Consider the following 18,058-nt stretch of genomic DNA (forward strand, 5'->3'; position numbering starts at 1 on the left):
GGACATTTCCGCACGCGGTGATACCACATATGTTTATTTTTATTTTTATTTACACTGTGTTTTTTTTTTTATTGGAAAAGGGGGGTGATTCAAACTTTTAATAGGGGAGGAGTTAAATGATCTTTATTCACTTTTTTTTTCACTTTTTTTTTGCAGTGTTATAGGTCCCATAGGGACCTATAACACTGCACACACTGATCTTCTATGTTGATCACTGGTTTCTCATAAGAAACCAGTGATCAACGATTCTGCCGGATGACTGCTCATGCCTGGATCTCAGGCACTGAGCAGTCATTCGGCGATCGGACAGCGAGGAGGCAGGAAGGGGCCCTCCCGCTGTCCTGTCAGCTGTTCGGGATGCCGCGATTAGCCGCGGCTATCCCGAACAGCCCGACTGAGCTAGCCGGGAACTTTCACTTTCACTTTTAGCCGCGCGGCTCAGCTTTGAGCGCGCGGCTAAAGGGTTAATAGCGCGCGGCGCCGCGATCGGCGCTGCGCGCTATTAGAGGCGGGTCCCGGCTTCACTATGACGCCGGGCCCGCCATGATATGACGCGGGGTTACTGTGTAACCCCGCGTTATATCAGAAGAGCAGGACCAAGGACGTACCGGTACGTCCTTGGTCCTTAAGGGGTTAAAATCGCCCTATTTTGGCCACCTATAACTTTTTCATTTTTCGGTATATGGGGCTGTGTGAGGATTAATTTTTCGCGGCATTACCTGTAGTTTTTTAGTACCACTTTTGCGTATATGTGACTTTTATACATTTTTTGTGAATGTGATGTGACTAAAAAGCAGCAATTGTGTCCTTTTTTTTTAACGTTTATGCCGTTCACCGTACGGGATCATTAACATTATATTTTGATTGATTGATATATGTTATACGACATATGTTTAATAATTATAATTTTTCATGCTTTTTAGGGGTAAAATGGGGAAAAGAGGTGATTACATTTTTTATTAAGGGAGGGGATCTTTCACTTTTTTTTTTACTATTTTTTTCCCTTTTTTTTCAAACTTTTATTTTTAACGTATTATTTCCCCATAGAAGACTATTCATGGCAATCATTAGATTGCCAATACTGCTCAGTGCCATGCATAGCACTGATCAGTATTATCGGCAATCTTCTACTCTGGTCTGATGGAAGGCAGTTCAGTGCAGACGACCCTGGGAAGGCGGTGGAAGAAGGTGAGGGAACCTCCATCCGCCATCTTAGCCTACCTGATCCCCACGGCAGCGCCGCGGGCAATCAGATTGGCGATTTCAAATGCCGCACTACTGCAGATGCCGTGATCTGTATTGATCACGGCATCTGAGGGGTTAATGACGGACATGAGTGGGATTGCTGATGTCTGCCATTACCAGCGGATCCCCGGCTGCTGTTAGCACTGCTCCGATGCTCGCGGTCATACACAGGACATAAATGTATGTCCTGCTGCGTGAAGTATCTCCGCACCAGGACATACATTTACGTCCTTGGTCATTAAGGGGTTAAGCTCTGTATTATACAGGATTTGGTCAGTAACAGTATGATGGTAAGATGTATGGTGATTTTTTTCTCTTTCCTTCTTCATTGAACTCACAGGCTCTTGTTTTTCTTGTCCTGTGTTTAAAACATTTTTTAATGCATGATGAGGAAGGTGACAGTTGTGCCTTGGGGATGGCTACAAGGGGTTGGGAGGTCGGGGGCCCAGGCTTTGAGCTGTGTAAGGGCAAAATTTCTGATGGTAGCCCTGAATGTCGGGGCTGATTTGTGCCCCCACCTAGACAGCCGCAGGTACAGATTGTTCTTTAACCCTTTGCTAGGCTGAGTGCTATGCGCTGGCCAAGTAAGGAAAGAGTTAATAGAGCTAGTTAAGACTTTTTTTTCAGAACTTAAAAAGTTACTGTCATTATAAACAACTTTGTCAATAGCTCTTCTCTCTGAGGTTAAATAAGATCATAGTAGAATCCCTTGTCTTATTATTAAATCCCATTTTTAAGATTTACTAAACTCCTAATTTCTATTTTCAGCTCATTTTACATCTTTACTCTGAGGTGATTGGGACATCACCATTTTGCCACGGTGGTCTCAATCAGCTCTCTGAGCTAACCAGCAATGTTTTTTTTTTTTTACACATTTAGATGTCGTGATTGACTTTGTGGCATCTAAAGAGTTATTGTTGAATATCACCCTGATCGGTGATGTCAGGCATTAGCCATGAATTACCCTGCATGCTAGTAAACATAAAGCAATACAAATGTGTGAAAACCTTATCAAAAAATGCATCAGCGCATTATGCACTTACTTTTGCCATCTGTGTAATATCAATTAACCATCTGTACTTGTCCCCTTTCTGGGGGAGATTTATCAAAACCTGTCCAGGGGAGGAGTTGCTAAGTTGCCCATAACATCCAATCAGATTGTGTCTTTCATTTTTAACAAGGCCTCTGCAAAATGAAAGAAGCAATCTGATTGGTTGCTATGGGCAACTGGGCAACTTTTCCTCTGGACAGGTTTTGATAAATCTCCCCCTATGTACTTTTCCAATTCCATGGGGGGTTATTAATACCTGTGCTGAAAAGTTGACCAGTTACCCACAGCAACCAATCAGATTCCTTCCTTAATTTTCCAGAGGCCTTGTTAAAAATGAAAGAAGTGATCTAATTGGTTTCTATGAGCAACTTCTTAATTTTTCCTTTGCACAGGTTTTGATAAATCTCTCCCCCCCCCCCATGTTTTTGTGCAATGGATAACTCTTTAAATGTCCACATTTCCTCATATTTCACAGGTTAGTGATCAAGGGCCTTGTATGGTCCAAAAAACAACTAATGGTGCTTTATACACTATGTTTTAGAATGAATTGAAAAATAAAGTACAAGGTGGGTATTTTACTAAGATTGGTGTTTCACGCGGTGGTCTTTAGTAAAATTACGTGGCGGTAGGTTTCAGCCAATTCATTCAGCAGCACATACCTCTTGAATCCGGCAAAAACCACAGCTGGTCTGCTGGTGTAAATTTCAACTACATTTGATTGTAGCTTGCTAAGATATATGTTAGGATTCGGCAGGCTGGATGTGGATCCTCTGTGTCAGCGAGGGATTGGCGTGAACCGTACCGGTGGACCGGTTCTAGGTTGCTACTGGTATTCACCAGAGCCCGCCGCAAAGCGGGATGGTCTTGCTGCGGCGGTAGCAACCAGGTTGTATCCACCGGCAACGGCTCAACCTCGCTGACTGCTGAGAAGGCGTGGGACAGAAGGACTAGACAGAGGCGAGGTCAGAAGTAGCAGAAGGTCAGGGCAGGCGGAAAGGTTCGTAGTCAATGGTGATAGCAGAAGGTCTGGAAACACTGGTATGGCAAACACAGGAAACGCTTTCTCTAGGCACAAGGGCAACAAGATCTGGCAATGCTGGGAAGGGGAAGTGAGGTTATATGAGCAAGGAGCAGGTGGAAGCTAATTGCAGTGATTGGGCCAGGCACCAATCAGTGGTGCACTGGCCCTTTAAATCTTAGAGACCTGGCACGTGCGCGCCCTAGAGAGCATAGCCGCGCGTGCCAGGACGTAACAGCTGGGGACCGGGATAGGTGAGTAGCTTGGGATGTGATTCGCGAGCGGGCGCGTCCCGCTATGCGAATCGCATCCCCGCCGGCAGAGTCAGTGCAACGCTCCCAGTCAGCGGGTCTGACCGGGGCGCTGCAGAGAGGAAAACGCCACGAGCGCTCCGGGGACGAACAGGGACCCGGAGCACTTGGCGAACAATATATTTGACCTGATTTATCATTCAGCCTGAAACCCTAATTGTCCGTTTTTACCTACAGCAACCAATCACGGCTCAGCTTTCATATCTTAACAAGCTGGTTGCTATGGGGGAAAAAAACTGACAATTAGGGTTTCAGGCTGATTAACAAATCAAGGCCATTGTGTTAACTATGTGTGAGATTAGGTCATGCCGCAATTACACTAAGTCCCCTCTACTTAACAAACAAAACATTTGCATGAATGGTGTAAAAGTGTAAAATATTGCAGATATTTTAGCTAGCCATTGGCTTGAACAGAAAAACTTTTCTACACCTAAACACAGATATAGAAGCTCAATAAATCAGTTTTTAGGAGTTTTGGGCTTTCTCCATTTTCTTTCATGTGTTTTCCACTGGTGTGAGCTACCAGCTATCTGGATTCTTGACACTGTGAGCATCTTTACATGTATGTTCTTCTATTACAAGATCACTATTAGATATATTGTGCAAAGTACCTTTTGTACACGAACATTTGAGCAAATTAACAAGATTATCTATAAATTCTCTAGGTTAATATGATCATAGTAGAAGCCCTGGTCTTGCTATTAAATCACATTTCTAAAATTAAAATTTTTACTTCTCCTTGTGAGCTGCAATGAATGTGACGGCCTTATAGTCAGAAAGGTCACTCACAGCTATTCTCTTCTGAACCTTACAGTTATCTATAACAAATCCTTCTCCAACTAGAGCTTTCCTGGCAAAATCTTCATCATATGTGAAAGCACGGAACTTGTCTTTCCCGACTGTGTAATATGTCATATCAAAAGACCCAAATAACATGAGAAGTCCTCCAGGTTTCAGCATCCCTGAGAACTTCCTGAGATATCTCCTATAATCATCTTGATCTCCACAGATAGAATCGAGGAGCCAAGTACTGATGATACAATCTGCTGGTGGTAAGACTATTGGATCCGTCATATTTACTTTTTCAAAGTCACATTTCATCACATGATGAACGGCCGATCTCACTTTTTCTTCTTTATTTGCTAACTGATCCCTGAAAGAGATGGGGAAAAAAAATTAGTGACTGTCGCATAGTCAGTAAGATGAAAACAGGGTAATGCACTCATAAAGCCCCATATACTGCATTGGTGCATTACCTTTCCCATCCAGCAGTGAACAGCCCATAAAAAATATCACATTACAGTCAGAGCAAATCATTGTTAAGTGGGCTGACCTCAGACATAGTCTTCCTTTTACCTGCAATACAATTGGTGCCCTACAAATCCTAGCCAGCAGAGAACCAGCCTATTAAAGCTTACACATTGCGTACCTAGCAAGCTGAGCAAAGCAATGTCCTGACTGGTATTTAAGAAATAAGTATTAAAAGCATTGTAAATGCAACATAGCCATCTAAGTGTCAGTTACGTGTATTTTCTGTGTTTAATCAAACCAAGTATTTTTTATCTGGGTTTAACATAACAAGACTGTTAAAAGTGTCAGAAGTGAATGCAACATAGCCATCTAAAGCACATTTATGTATTTTTTTTTGTTTATGAATTTTTTTTGGGGGTGTAATCAAAGTTTTATTCAAAAGGGATATATCATTGCAACAAAGTAAACAGAGTTGAAAGTGAATGTGACATTGCCATCTAAAGCACATGTATTTACATGTACATGTATTTTCTTGGTTTATGTTGCAACCTAGGTTTTGCATAACTACACAGTTATAAGCATTAAAAGTAAATGCATCATAGCCATCTAAAGCACAGTTATGTGTATTTTATGGGTGTAATCTAATATGGTATTTCCACTAGGGTTGTGTGTAACTATGCAGTTAAAAACATTCAAGGGGAATGTTGACTAGTAAGTAAGTGACATATCACCCAAAAAGATCCAAATTAACTGACAATGTCTAGTAATGACATTTTTGGATGGCGACAGGGCAATGTCCCCATGTCTGCCATGAACTATTTGTTGTCTGTCTGCCATGAACTATTTCAGTAAAAATGCTGGTGGTAATATGAGTTTCCGCACAGGTAGCAGCAGCAGCCAGGTGCCCGGTGGTAGTAGTAGCAGCCATGTAAGCAAGCAAAAGTTCTCACTGTTCTCCATGGGCTGTGTTTTTGCACGTTAGTACAGCCCTTTTGGACTGGCTGACTCGTTCGAGGTGAGCCAGCTGCCAGCATAGTTCTAGTGGGACTTCTGGTGGTAGGCATGGTGGGGATATTGTAAGAAATCATGGTTGATATTAAAGATGAGCGAACTTTTAAAAAGTTTGTCAAGGATCTTGTGTGATCCGAAACAGGTTGGCCTTTTTCCTGTTTGTTATGCCTTTCTATGTGATTTTTCTGCACTCCGAGATGCTGGAGATTTCTTTGCCTTACTAACCATAACTGAAGTTACCACATCAATGTACTACTTCAAACTTAGTTCCTCACCCCTATTGAAAGCCTTAGATACATCTTGCAATCCTCCTTAGCTTATCTTCTAATCCCCTAGTGTTCTATGTTCTTATTTGTGGGGATGAGTACAAATTATTATGTTATTTGTACTCATTTCATCTTCCTATACATAGAGTTCTCCCAACAAAGCAGCCCAACCCCTGTTGACCCATCTAACCAAATTGTTGATGAATCCCTAAACTGACCATTGTTGCTGTTGCCATTAAATATATGTGAATTTTTAACCCTTCAGTCCTTCAGCATTGTTAGCCTATCAAGTATCAAGTTTCCCATTATTATACAGGACGGGGCTCTATGGATGAGAATATTATTCTGAAAAAACAATTTTAGATTTTTCTGCTGACATCAAAATCTGACCTCAAATTGACTAGCAAAGCAGAAATGATGAAGGGATAAGATATAGGGGGATATTTATCAATTTTGCCTGTTGAAAGTTTCTTTTTACCCTTTTTTTCACTTTGGTTTTCGTGGACATGCACCAAATTTATCATTTGGTGCAAGTTGTTAGTAATTTTGGCTCAAATGTTGAAATCAGCTGTTCACAGCGCCTTTTACACAGAACTTACCACCACAGAGGACAGTGTATTTTACAATGTAGAGCAGCCATTTCAGAGTCCCTCCTGCAGTATATCAGCAAGCGACATGAGTTATTTTCTTTTGTGGGGTTTATAGCCACCATGTGAAATGAATTTTATTTTCAACTTGAGCATTTTTTTTTTTTTTTTTGTTACTTTAGTGCTTAATTTTCCTGAACCTGTGTGGCCATGTCCAATGCTGGATCAACAGAGGATGAAGGTCGCTCAGAGACATCTATGTCGCAGGATAGTATTGCGCAGCCCTGGAGGCGTCGCTGCTTTCACAAAAAATGTTTTAATGTATTTTGATGCCTTTACATTTTCTGACATAGCTATGTGTGTTTTCCATGTGCAAAATTTCTTGGCGGTGAATTGTGCCAAAAAAAAAAACTAAAGGCGCAAAAATTGCACCAAAGATCAATTGGCGCAAATTATGAATTACTGACTAAAGTTAAAATCACACACCGGACCGTGTGATTTTGAGAAAGTTGTAAAAATGACAGTGGAGAAAATGTGCCAAACTTTGGCGCAAAAAGACACTGAGCCAAAGTATTGCGCCAAAGTTACATGAAAAAAACACATAAATCCTTTGATAAATACCCCCCATACTGCCTGAACATTTCTTTCATTTGCCTTTATATTTCTGATAAAGTTGCAAGAAGATAGGGTTCCTATTTCTATTTGGACAAATACTTCACCTGTTTTCTGTTATCTTTTTATGGAGTTTTATGGCATGTCCCCAATCAAATGCTCCTGTCCGTGAGTCCAGCCATCTCTTCAGCTCCAGGATGCATCTGTCACTGACCTTCAGGACTATGATGTGATTGAAAAACTCACAGGCTGAATACAGATGATGAACTGTGGAAGCAAGGCTGAGGTCAATCAGGACATCTCCTTTAATATGACCTGCAAAAGAAAAGAAGGAATTTGATACTGAAACATAAAACATATTGAACCCCTATAGATGTTGTAGTTAAAACATCACATATGTCTATATCACTTCCTAAAAATATGGAAACATTTTTTTCTCAATGCTGATAAAAAAGTTATCATATGATTTACACTGCAACATTTTGTATTATTTATTAATTGTTTCAGAGAAACACATTAAAGAGGACCCGTGGTCAATCCCCCAAAAATGTAGAAGAACTCAATAAAAAATGTTGTACATTGAGGGGCATGGATGCCTAATACACACTGCCTGACTGTATAATCCCACCTATCACCTGTTCTTTACTACCATTCTTAAAATACAACCATCTGACTGATTCACAGAATGTTTCGTCATAAACCCTTAAAACCTGGGAACAAAAGGGCATATCAAGAAATTGATACGTGATCAGGGTATCCTAAAATTTAATTATTTATTTTTAAAAATATAAAAATGCCAGAAATGTTATTTTTTGGTCACTATATATATATATATATATATATATATATATATATATATATATATATATATATAAACAAATTATAAAAGTAATTAAAAATTCCCATCAAAATAAAAATAGAACCATTAAAAATAAAATAATTTGGTACAAAAAGAATTAGCCCTTATACAGTTCCGTATGCAAAAAATTAAAACAGTTAAAGGAGTAAGAATAGGGCAATTTTAAGCATATTTGTTTTTGGGAAAAAAAAATACTTTTTTTAGTAGTAAAATAAAAGAATAACTATGAAAACATGGGTATTGCTTTAATCAAATTGACTCACGGAATAAAGATACTGTATCAGTTTTACCATAAAGTGCGCTGCTTAAAAACAAACACTTCCTCAATTTACAAAACTGCAGCATTTTATTTATTTATTTATTTCCCTCATGAATGACAATTTTCAGGGCTTTCATTGTACACTTCATGGTAAAGGGAAATATTTTTTTTACAAAAAAGCGAGTCCTCGTGTGGGTCTCTGGATGGAAAATATGGCTCGAAAAATATGGCTCGAAAAATGCTAAGAGTAAAAAATGAAAACATAAAAATGACAATAAGCTGTAACATCAGGGCCAAAACTGGCTGTGTACTTAACCCCTTAAATGGGTACTCCGGTGGAAAACATAGTTTTTTTTTATCAACTTGTGTCAAAAAGTTAAACAGATTTGTAAATTACTTCTATTTAAAAATATTAACCCTTCCAGTAATTATTAGCTGCTGTATACTACAGAGGAAGTTGAGTAGTTATTTCCAGTCTGACCACAGTACTCTCTGCTGACAACTCTGTCCATGTCAGTAACTGTCCAGTGTGGGAGCATATCCCCATAGCAAACCTGCCGCGGTGATCCGATCATTCAGAACTGCGCATGGGGGTCCCCTCACCTGCCTCAGCCACCTTCCACAGGTCTTCTGCTCTGGTCTGAGATGGAGCAGGCTAGAGCAGAAGATGACCGATGACACTGATCAGTGCTATGCCCTATGAATAGCAAAGAACAGTACTAGCAACCAAAGGATTGCTATAAACTATTAAAGTGTCAAAATTAAAGTAAGAAAAGTAAAAAAAAAAAAAAGTAAAGAAAAATTAGAAAAATTCCCTCCCCCCCAAAAAAATGTAAAATGTGCTTTTAAAGTGTAAAAAAATAAATAAAAAAATAATATGCATATTTGGTATCACCGCATGCATAAATGTCCAAACTATTAAAATATAAGGTTATTGATTCCGTATGGTGAACGGCGTGATCATAAAAAAACGCAAAATTGCTGCTTCTTTTGTCGCATTTTATTTAAAAAAATTCTAATAAAAAAAATAATTAAAGTTTTATATTCACAAATGGGGTATCAATAAAAAGTACAGATCATGGCACAAAAATTAGCCCCATATCGCCGCTTATATGGAAAAAGGAAAAAGTTATAGGTCGTCAAAATAGAAGGATTTTAAACATACTAATTTGGTTAAAAAGTTAGCGATTTTTTTTTTAAGTGCAACAATAATAGAAAAGTATATTATCATTGGTATTATTTTAAGCGTATTGACCCACAGAATAAAGAACACATGTAATTTTTACCGTAAATTGTACAGCGTGAAAATGAAACCTTCCAAAATTAGTAAAATTGCTGTTTTCTTTTTTATTTCCCCACACAAATAGTATTTTTTGCTTGCGCCATACATTTTATGTTACATTCATTTATTTTATTTATTTATATAGCGCCTACAGATTCCGCAGCGCTTACATGAGTGATGTAATTACGCAGGACAACTGGACAAGCCCTCATATTAGTCAGTGGATGAAAATATGAAAGTTACGATTTTTAGAAGACAAGGAGGAAAAAATGAAAATGCTAAAATGAAATTGACCTGGTCCTTAAGGTCAAAATAGGCTTGGTCCTTAAGGGGTTAAAGGGGACACAACATTAAACACTGTGCAATAATAAGAGGGATGTACTCTTAAGTGAGACACTGTAAAAAATATAATTAAATCCCATCTTTACCATTTTCCATATGGTATCTCCTGTATTCCGACAACAGAGGAGAGGAAGCAACGGAGAGGGGGAGGCAGGCCTCGTAGACAGTGCAGGGGAAGAAAAGCAATAGACCCTGCCTTAATGGCCGCCTTGATAGCAAACATGAGGTTCTGGTGGGGGGACAAAGGCAGGCCATGCTAGGGCCCCATGCTAGGGCCCCCAGGGAGCCTGACGAAGGAGGGATCAAAAGGGCAGGGGCTCATGTCCCCTTCCTATGTGTGCTCGTCCGTTTTCTAGATTAAAAGTCCCGTATTTTTTTGCACCAGCCCAGACTTGGCTCATGAAACTGGCTGTGGACAACATTTTTAAAAAGTCGCAGATTTTTGTGCAGTGAGGAACCATACAAGATGTATACAGAAGTGGGCGTAACAAATGTGTTACAGTACAAAATACATGTCTGCATAATTCTATTTAGTTTCTTGAATGATTAAAATCGATCAAACAGAAAATTCTAGATACATACCCTCAATGAAAGTTTTCTTTAGATTTTCAATGGGAAATATCAAGGAATCATCTTCAAAGACCATTTCAGGTTTATCTGAACAATAATCTTCCAGGAATTGTCTGGAATCAAATCCATGTTTATGATAGATCTTATGTGAGCCGGAATCCATCGTCTAATCTTCTATAATACACAGGTGACTATCTCTACACTGGAGCTACAGGCCTTTATATATTAATTTACAAAGCATGTTAGTAAGAATTAATTATCATATCATTAGTAAACATAACATAAACCAGTCATGGGATAATGTCTATAATAGATTCATGTCTTAAAATAAACAAAACAGTTTTATTGCTAAAGAGACTTTGTCTATCTGCAATGATTTCCTATAGAGTGTCCCACACTGCGCTCCGGCCGCAAGCACCGGCTGTGAGCGCAGTGTCCCTGTGTCCCCGACTGCCAGCGGGGCCGGGATTCGCATAGCAGGACACGCCCACATGCAAATCCTGGCCCGTCTCTTACCTCGCTACCTCCGCCCTAGGGGACGGAGACACGAGCTCTGAAATTGAAACGGCCAGTATGCCCATAATTAGTGAATACACCTGACACCACATTATAAGTTGTTTGCACATCCCACACTTCCCTGCCGGATCTTCAGTGCCTATTGCCTGAGAGAAAGCATTCCTATTGCCTGTTTGCCATACCCATGTATCCAGACCTTCCTGCTAAGTTTTTTGACTACAAACCTTTGCCTTATGCCTTGACCTTTTGCTACGTTGACTACGCTACTGCTTCTTCCTTCGGTACCTCGCCTTGCCCAGTAACCTGTGTGATCGAGCCATGTCGGGGGTAGCGACCTTGATGTCGCCTGCCGCAGCAAGCCAATCCTGCCTTGCGGCGGGCTCTGATGAAGACCAGCGGCACCTTAGACTCAGCTCCCCGATACGGTTCGTGTCATCAGCCACACAGGTAGAGGATCCACATCCAGCTCCGTTACATAGAGTGTATAGTTGAAGTCATTATGTTTTGTTTATCAACTTTCCTCTCAAAATGATAAAATAAAATTCATACAGCTGGAGGCTCGTCCATCTGATAAATTACTACATATAATAAGGGAACATATAACAATAGATCAATGGTTTGAAATGAGGATTCTAGGAGATGAAATAAAAGATGCATAAGGGGGTATAGAACAAGTAGAAGGAGAAGGGCAGAGCTAGGGTTTTGGCTTCTGCAATTAGGTGAGTGGAGGAGGTCATGTTCCTAAAGGGGTACTCCGCTGCTCAACGTTTGGAACAAACTGTTCCGAACGCAGGAGCCAGCGCCAGGAGCTCGTGATGTCATAGCCCTGCCCCCCTCATGACGGCTGTCACGCCCCCTCCCATAGACTTGCATTGAGGGGGCGGGGTGTGACGTCATAAGGGGACGGGGCTATGACATCACGAGCTTCCAGCTCCAGCGTTTGGAACAGTTTGTACCCCTTTAATAGTCCAATTAATTTGGCACTAAGGAGGAGTGACCCGGGCCCTGGTGTTGAAACCTGGTGTTGTCTGAGTGACAATGGCCCAACAAACTTTTAAACATTGTCAAGTTCAGCTCAAGGGAGCCTAACAACTGCGGTAATAATAGCAGAAGAGATAAGGAACACATGGGGTTCTGATGCCTAAATTAAAGGAGGATTTGCTGGGAACAGTGAGATGATGTCAGGGTAGCCCATCATACACTACAGCTATCAGCAAGATCACATGCAGTGGCGTTGCGACCGGGGTGCGGGGGGTGCGGCCCGCACCGGGTGACACCATCCTGATGGGGTGACACCAGGAACCCCGCCGGTCCTCAGTTGCGCTGCCTGTCTCCGTACTAGCAGCACCCCCCCGGCCCCCACTTGCGCTGTCTCTGTAATAGCACCAAATCCCCCCCCCCACCCGGTCCTCACTTGTTGCGCCTCCGTACTAGCACCCCCCCCCCCGTCACCTGCACAGTGAACCGGCCTGCGCCCCCACGTCTTCTGTTGCGCCGGTCCGACGTCCCTCCGTAGGGCCGGCGCAGGAGGACGTGACGTCACTCGCAGAGCGCCCAGAGAGAAGGAGTGCTGCGCTGGATGGGTGAGTAAGTGAGTGTGTGACTGTCTCACTCTCTCTGTTTGTGTGTCTCGGTCTGTGTGTGACTGTGTGTGTGTGTGTCTGTGAGTGTGTGTCTCTATGTGTGTGTTTGTGTGTGTGTCTGTCGCTATCTCTGTCTTTGTGTGACTGTGTGTGTGTGACTGTGTGTATGTGTCTCTCTGTGAGTGTGTGTCTCTCTGACTGTGTGTGTCTCTCTCTATCTGTGTGTGTCTCTGTGTTGTGTGTGTGTGGGTTTTTTTTTTGTGTGTGGGGAGGGGGGGGGGAGTTTGTTTGAACCAGCGATCTAATGTGGGGAGACTTTGACCTATTGTGGGGAACCTGCGGCCTAATGGGGGGAAACTACTACCAAATGTGGGGAATCTATGCTACCTAATGTGGGGAAACTGCTACCTAATGTGCGAAGGCTGCTACATAATGTGGGAAAACTGCTACCTAATGTGCGGAATCTGTGCTACCTAATGTGGGGAAACTGCTACCTAATGTGTGGAATCTATGCTACCTAATGTGTGGAATCTGTGCTACCTAATGTGGGGAATCTGTGCTACCTAATGTGGGGAAATTACTACCAAATGTGGGGAATCTATGCTACCTAATGTGGGGAAACTGCTACCTACCTAATGTGTGGGAACTGCTACCTACCTAATGTGGGGAACTGCTACCTACCTAATGTGGGGGAACTGCTACCTACCTTAAGTGGGGGAACTGCTGCCTACCTAATGCTCCTCCCTGGCAGTAGCACCCTCATCATCCACCAGCAAACACCCCCAGCAGCAGCACCTCCATCAGCAGATCCTGATGGTGGATGATGGGGGTGCTCCTGCCAGGAGGATGATCCTGCTGATGGATGATGGGGGTGATACTGCCAGGGGGGATGGCCAGTAGCACCCTCATCATCCTTCAGCAACACCTCCCCAGTACTAGCACCCCCATCATCCACTAGCAACACCACCAGATTTATATTCAGATGGTACAGTGTGTGGCAGATTTATATTCAGAGGGTACAGTATGTGGCAGATTTATATTCAGAGGGTACAGTGTGTGGCGGTATATTCAGAGGGTACCGTATGTGGCAGATTTATATTCAGAGGGTACAGTATGTGTTGGTATTATATTCAGAATGTACAGTGTGTGGTAGTATTATATTCAGTGGGTATGGTGTATGGAAGGTTTATAATCAAAGAGAATAGTGTATTGTAGTATTATATTTAGAGGATACAGTGTCTGGCAGGTTTATAATAATACTTGTTGTTACGCCGAGCGCTCCGGGTCCCCGCTCCTCCCCGGAGTGCTCGCAACATCCTCGCTACGGCAGCGCCCCGGTCAGATCCACTGACCGGGTGCGCTGCGATACCGCCTCCAGCCGGGATGCGATTCGCGATGCGAGTGGTGCCCGCTCGCGATGCGCACCCCGGCTTCCGTACCTGACTCGCTCTCCCTCGGTCCTGTCCCGGCGCGCGCGGCCCCGCTCCCTAGGGCGCGCGCGCGCCGGGTCTCTGCGATTTAAAGGGCAACTGCGCCACTGATTGGCGCAGTGGTTCCAATTAGTGTCTTCACCTGTGCACTCCCTATGTATACCTCACTTCCCCTGCACTCCCTCGCCGGATCTTGTTGCCCTTGTGCCTAGTGAAAGCGTTCCCTTGTGTGTTCCTAGCCTGTGTTCCAGACCTCCTGCCGTTGCCCCTGACTACGATCCTTGCTGCCTGCCCCGACCTTCTGCTACGTCCGACCTTGCTTTTGTCTACTCCCTTGTACCGCGCCTATCTTCAGCAGTCAGAGAGGTTGAGCCGTTGCTAGTGGATACGACCTGGTTACTACCGCCGCAGCAAGACCATCCCGCTTTGCGGCGGGCTCTGGTGAACACCAGTAGTAACTTAGAACCGGTCCACTAGCACGGTCCACGCCAATCCCTCTCTGGCACAGAGGATCCACCTCCTGCCAGCCGGCATCGTGACAGTAGATCCGGCCATGGATCCCGCTGAAGTACCTCTGCCAGTTGTCGCCGACCTCACCACGGTGGTCGCCCAGCAGTCACAACAGATAGCGCAACAAGGCCACCAGCTGTCTCAACTGACCGTGATGCTACAGCAGCTACTACCACAGCTTCAGCAATCATCTCCTCCGCCAGCTCCTGCACCTCCTCCGCAGCGAGTGGCCGCTTCAGGCCTACGACTATCCTTGCCGGATAAATTTGATGGGGACTCTAAGTTTTGCCGTGGCTTTCTTTCACAATGTTCCCTGCACTTGGAGATGATGTCGGACCAGTTTCCTACTGAAAGGTCTAAGGTGGCTCTCGTAGTCAGCCTTCTGTCTGGAAAAGCTCTGTCATGGGCCACACCGCTCTGGGACCGCAATGACCCGTCACTGCCTCTGTACACTCCTTCTTCTCGGAAATTCGTAGTGTCTTTGAGGAACCTGCCCGAGCCTCTTCTGCTGAGACTGCCCTGCTGAACCTGGTCCAGGGTAATTCTTCCGTTGGCGAGTACGCCATACAATTCCGTACTCTTGCTTCTGAACTATCCTGGAATAATGAGGCCCTCTGCGCGACCTTTAAAAAAGGCCTATCCAGCAACATTAAAGATGTTCTGGCCGCACGAGAAATTCCTGCTAATCTACATGAACTCATTCATCTTGCCACTCGCATTGACATGCGTTTTTCCGAAAGGCGTCAGGAGCTCCGCCAGGATATGGACTTTGTTCGCACGAGGCGTTTTTTCTCCCCGGCTCCTCTCTCCTCTGGTCCTCTGCAATCCGTTCCTGTGCCTCCCGCCGTGGAGGCTATGCAAGTTGACCGGTCTCGCCTGACACCTCAAGAGAGGACACGACGCCGCATGGAGAATCTCTGCCTGTACTGTGCCGGTACCGAACACTTCCTGAAGGATTGTCCTATCCGTCCTCCCCGCCTGGAAAGACGTACGCTCACTCCGCACAAAGGTGAGACAGTCCTTGATGTCAACTCTGCTTCTCCACGTCTTACTGTGCCTGTGCGGATATCTGCATCTACCTTCTCCTTCTCTACTATGGCCTTCTTGGATTCCGGATCTGCAGGAAACTTTATTTTGGCCTCTCTCATCAACAGGTTCAACATCCCGGTGACCAGTCTCGCCAGACCCCTCTACATCAATTGTGTTAACAATGAAAGATTGGACTGTACCATACGTTACCGCACGGAGTCCCTCCTAATGTGCATCGGACCTCATCATGAAAAAATTGAGTTTTTGGTCCTCCCCAATTGCACTTCCGAAATTCTCCTTGGACTACCGTGGCTTCAACGCCATTCCCCAACCCTGGATTGGTCCACAGGGGAGATCAAGAGCTGGGGTACCTCTTGTTTCAAGGACTGCCTTAAACCGGTTCCCAGTACTCCCTGCCGTGACTCTGTGGTTCCCCCTGTAACCGGTCTCCCTAAGGCCTATATGGACTATGCTGACGTATTTTGCAAGAAACAAGCTGAGACTCTACCTCCTCACAGGCCTTATGACTGTCCTATTGACCTCCTCCCGGGCACTACTCCACCCCGGGGCAGAATTTATCCTCTGTCCGCCCCAGAGACTCTTGCTATGTCCGAGTACATCCAGGAAAATTTAAAAAAGGGGTTTATCCGCAAATCCTCCTCTCCTGCCGGAGCTGGATTTTTCTTTGTGTCCAAAAAAGATGGCTCCCTACGTCCTTGCATTGACTACCGCGGACTTAATAAAATCACGGTAAAGAACCGCTACCCTCTACCTCTTATCTCTGAACTCTTTGATCGCCTCCAAGGTGCCCACATCTTTACCAAACTGGACTTAAGAGGTGCTTATAATCTCATCCGCATCAGGGAGGGGGACGAATGGAAAACGGCATTTAACACTAGAGATGGACACTTTGAGTATCTGGTCATGCCCTTTGGCCTGTGCAACGCCCCTGCCGTCTTCCAAGACTTTGTTAATGAAATTTTTCGTGATCTCTTATATTCCTGTGTTGTTGTGTATCTGGACGATATTCTGATTTTTTCTGCCAACCTAGAAGAACACCGCCAGCATGTCCGCATGGTTCTTCAGAGACTTCGAGACAATCAACTCTATGCCAAAATGGAGAAATGTCTGTTTGAATGTCAATCTCTTCCTTTCCTAGGATACTTGGTCTCTGGCCAGGGACTACAAATGGACCCAGACAAACTCTCTGCCGTCTTAGATTGGCCACGCCCCTCCGGACTCCGTGCTATCCAACGTTTTTTGGGGTTCGCCAATTATTACAGACAATTTATTCCACATTTTTCCACCATTGTGGCTCCTATCGTGGCTTTAACCAAGAAGAATGCCAATCCTAAGTCATGGCCTCCTCAAGCGGAAGACGCCTTTAACCCCTTAAGGACTCAGCCCATTTTGGCCTTAAGGACTCAGACAATTTCATTTTTACGTTTTCATTTTTTCCTCCTCGCCTTCTAAAAATCATAACTCTTTTATATTTTCATCCACAGACTAGTATGAGGGCTTGTTTTTTGCGCGACCAGTTGTCCTTTGTAATGACATCACTCATTATATCATAAAATGTATGGCGCAACCAAAAAACACTATTTTTGTGGGGAAATTAAAACAAAAAACGCAATTTTGCTAATTTTGGAAGGTTTTGTTTTCACGCCGTACAATTTCTGGTAAAAATGACATGTGTTCTTTATTCTGAGGGTCAATACGATTAAAATGATACCCATTATTATATACTTTTATATTATTGTTGCGCTTAAAAAAAATCACAAACTTTTTAACCAAATTAGTACGTTTATAATCCCTTTATTTTGATGACCTATAACTTTTTTATTTTTCCGTATAAGCGGCGGTATGGGGGCTCATTTTTTGCGCCATGATCTGTACTTTTTTTTGATACCACATTTGTATATAAAAAACTTTTAATACATTTTTTATAATTTTTTTTTTAATAAAATGTATTAAAAAAGTAGGAATTTTGGACTTTTTTAATTTTTTTTCATTCACGCCGTTCACCGTACGGGATCATTAACATTTTATTTTAATAGTTCGGACATTTACGCACGCGGCGATACCAAATATGTCTATAAAAAATGTTTTTTACGCTTTTTGGGGGTAAAATAGGAAAAAACGGACGTTTTACTTTTTTATTGGGGGAGGGGATTTTTCACTTTTTTTTTACTTTTACTTTTACATTTTTTTACATTTTTTTTTACACTTGAATAATCCCCATAGGTTACTATTCATAGCAATACCATGATTGCTAATACTGATCTGTTCTATGTATAGGACATAGAACAGATCAGTATTTTCGGTC

The 18,058-nt window shown here is 43.1% G+C and overlaps 1 protein-coding gene across 1 annotated transcript; it reads right to left on the bottom strand.

The window, feature by feature from the left end:
- Window positions 1–4,354: 4,354 nt before the first annotated feature.
- LOC130293445 (nicotinamide N-methyltransferase-like) lies at window positions 4,355–10,827 on the bottom strand. The gene is made up of 3 exons (XM_056542115.1): window positions 10,677–10,827; window positions 7,460–7,667; window positions 4,355–4,778 (listed from the first exon to the last, which is right to left on the bottom strand). The coding sequence occupies exons 1-3, from the start codon at window positions 10,825–10,827 to the stop codon at window positions 4,355–4,357; spliced, it is 783 nt and encodes a 260-aa protein (XP_056398090.1).
- Between the last annotated feature and the right edge of the window lie 7,231 nt (window positions 10,828–18,058).

The sequence above is a fragment of the Hyla sarda genome, chromosome 10, assembly GCF_029499605.1.
Source record: "Hyla sarda isolate aHylSar1 chromosome 10, aHylSar1.hap1, whole genome shotgun sequence".
Classification (NCBI taxonomy): domain Eukaryota; kingdom Metazoa; phylum Chordata; class Amphibia; order Anura; family Hylidae; genus Hyla; species Hyla sarda.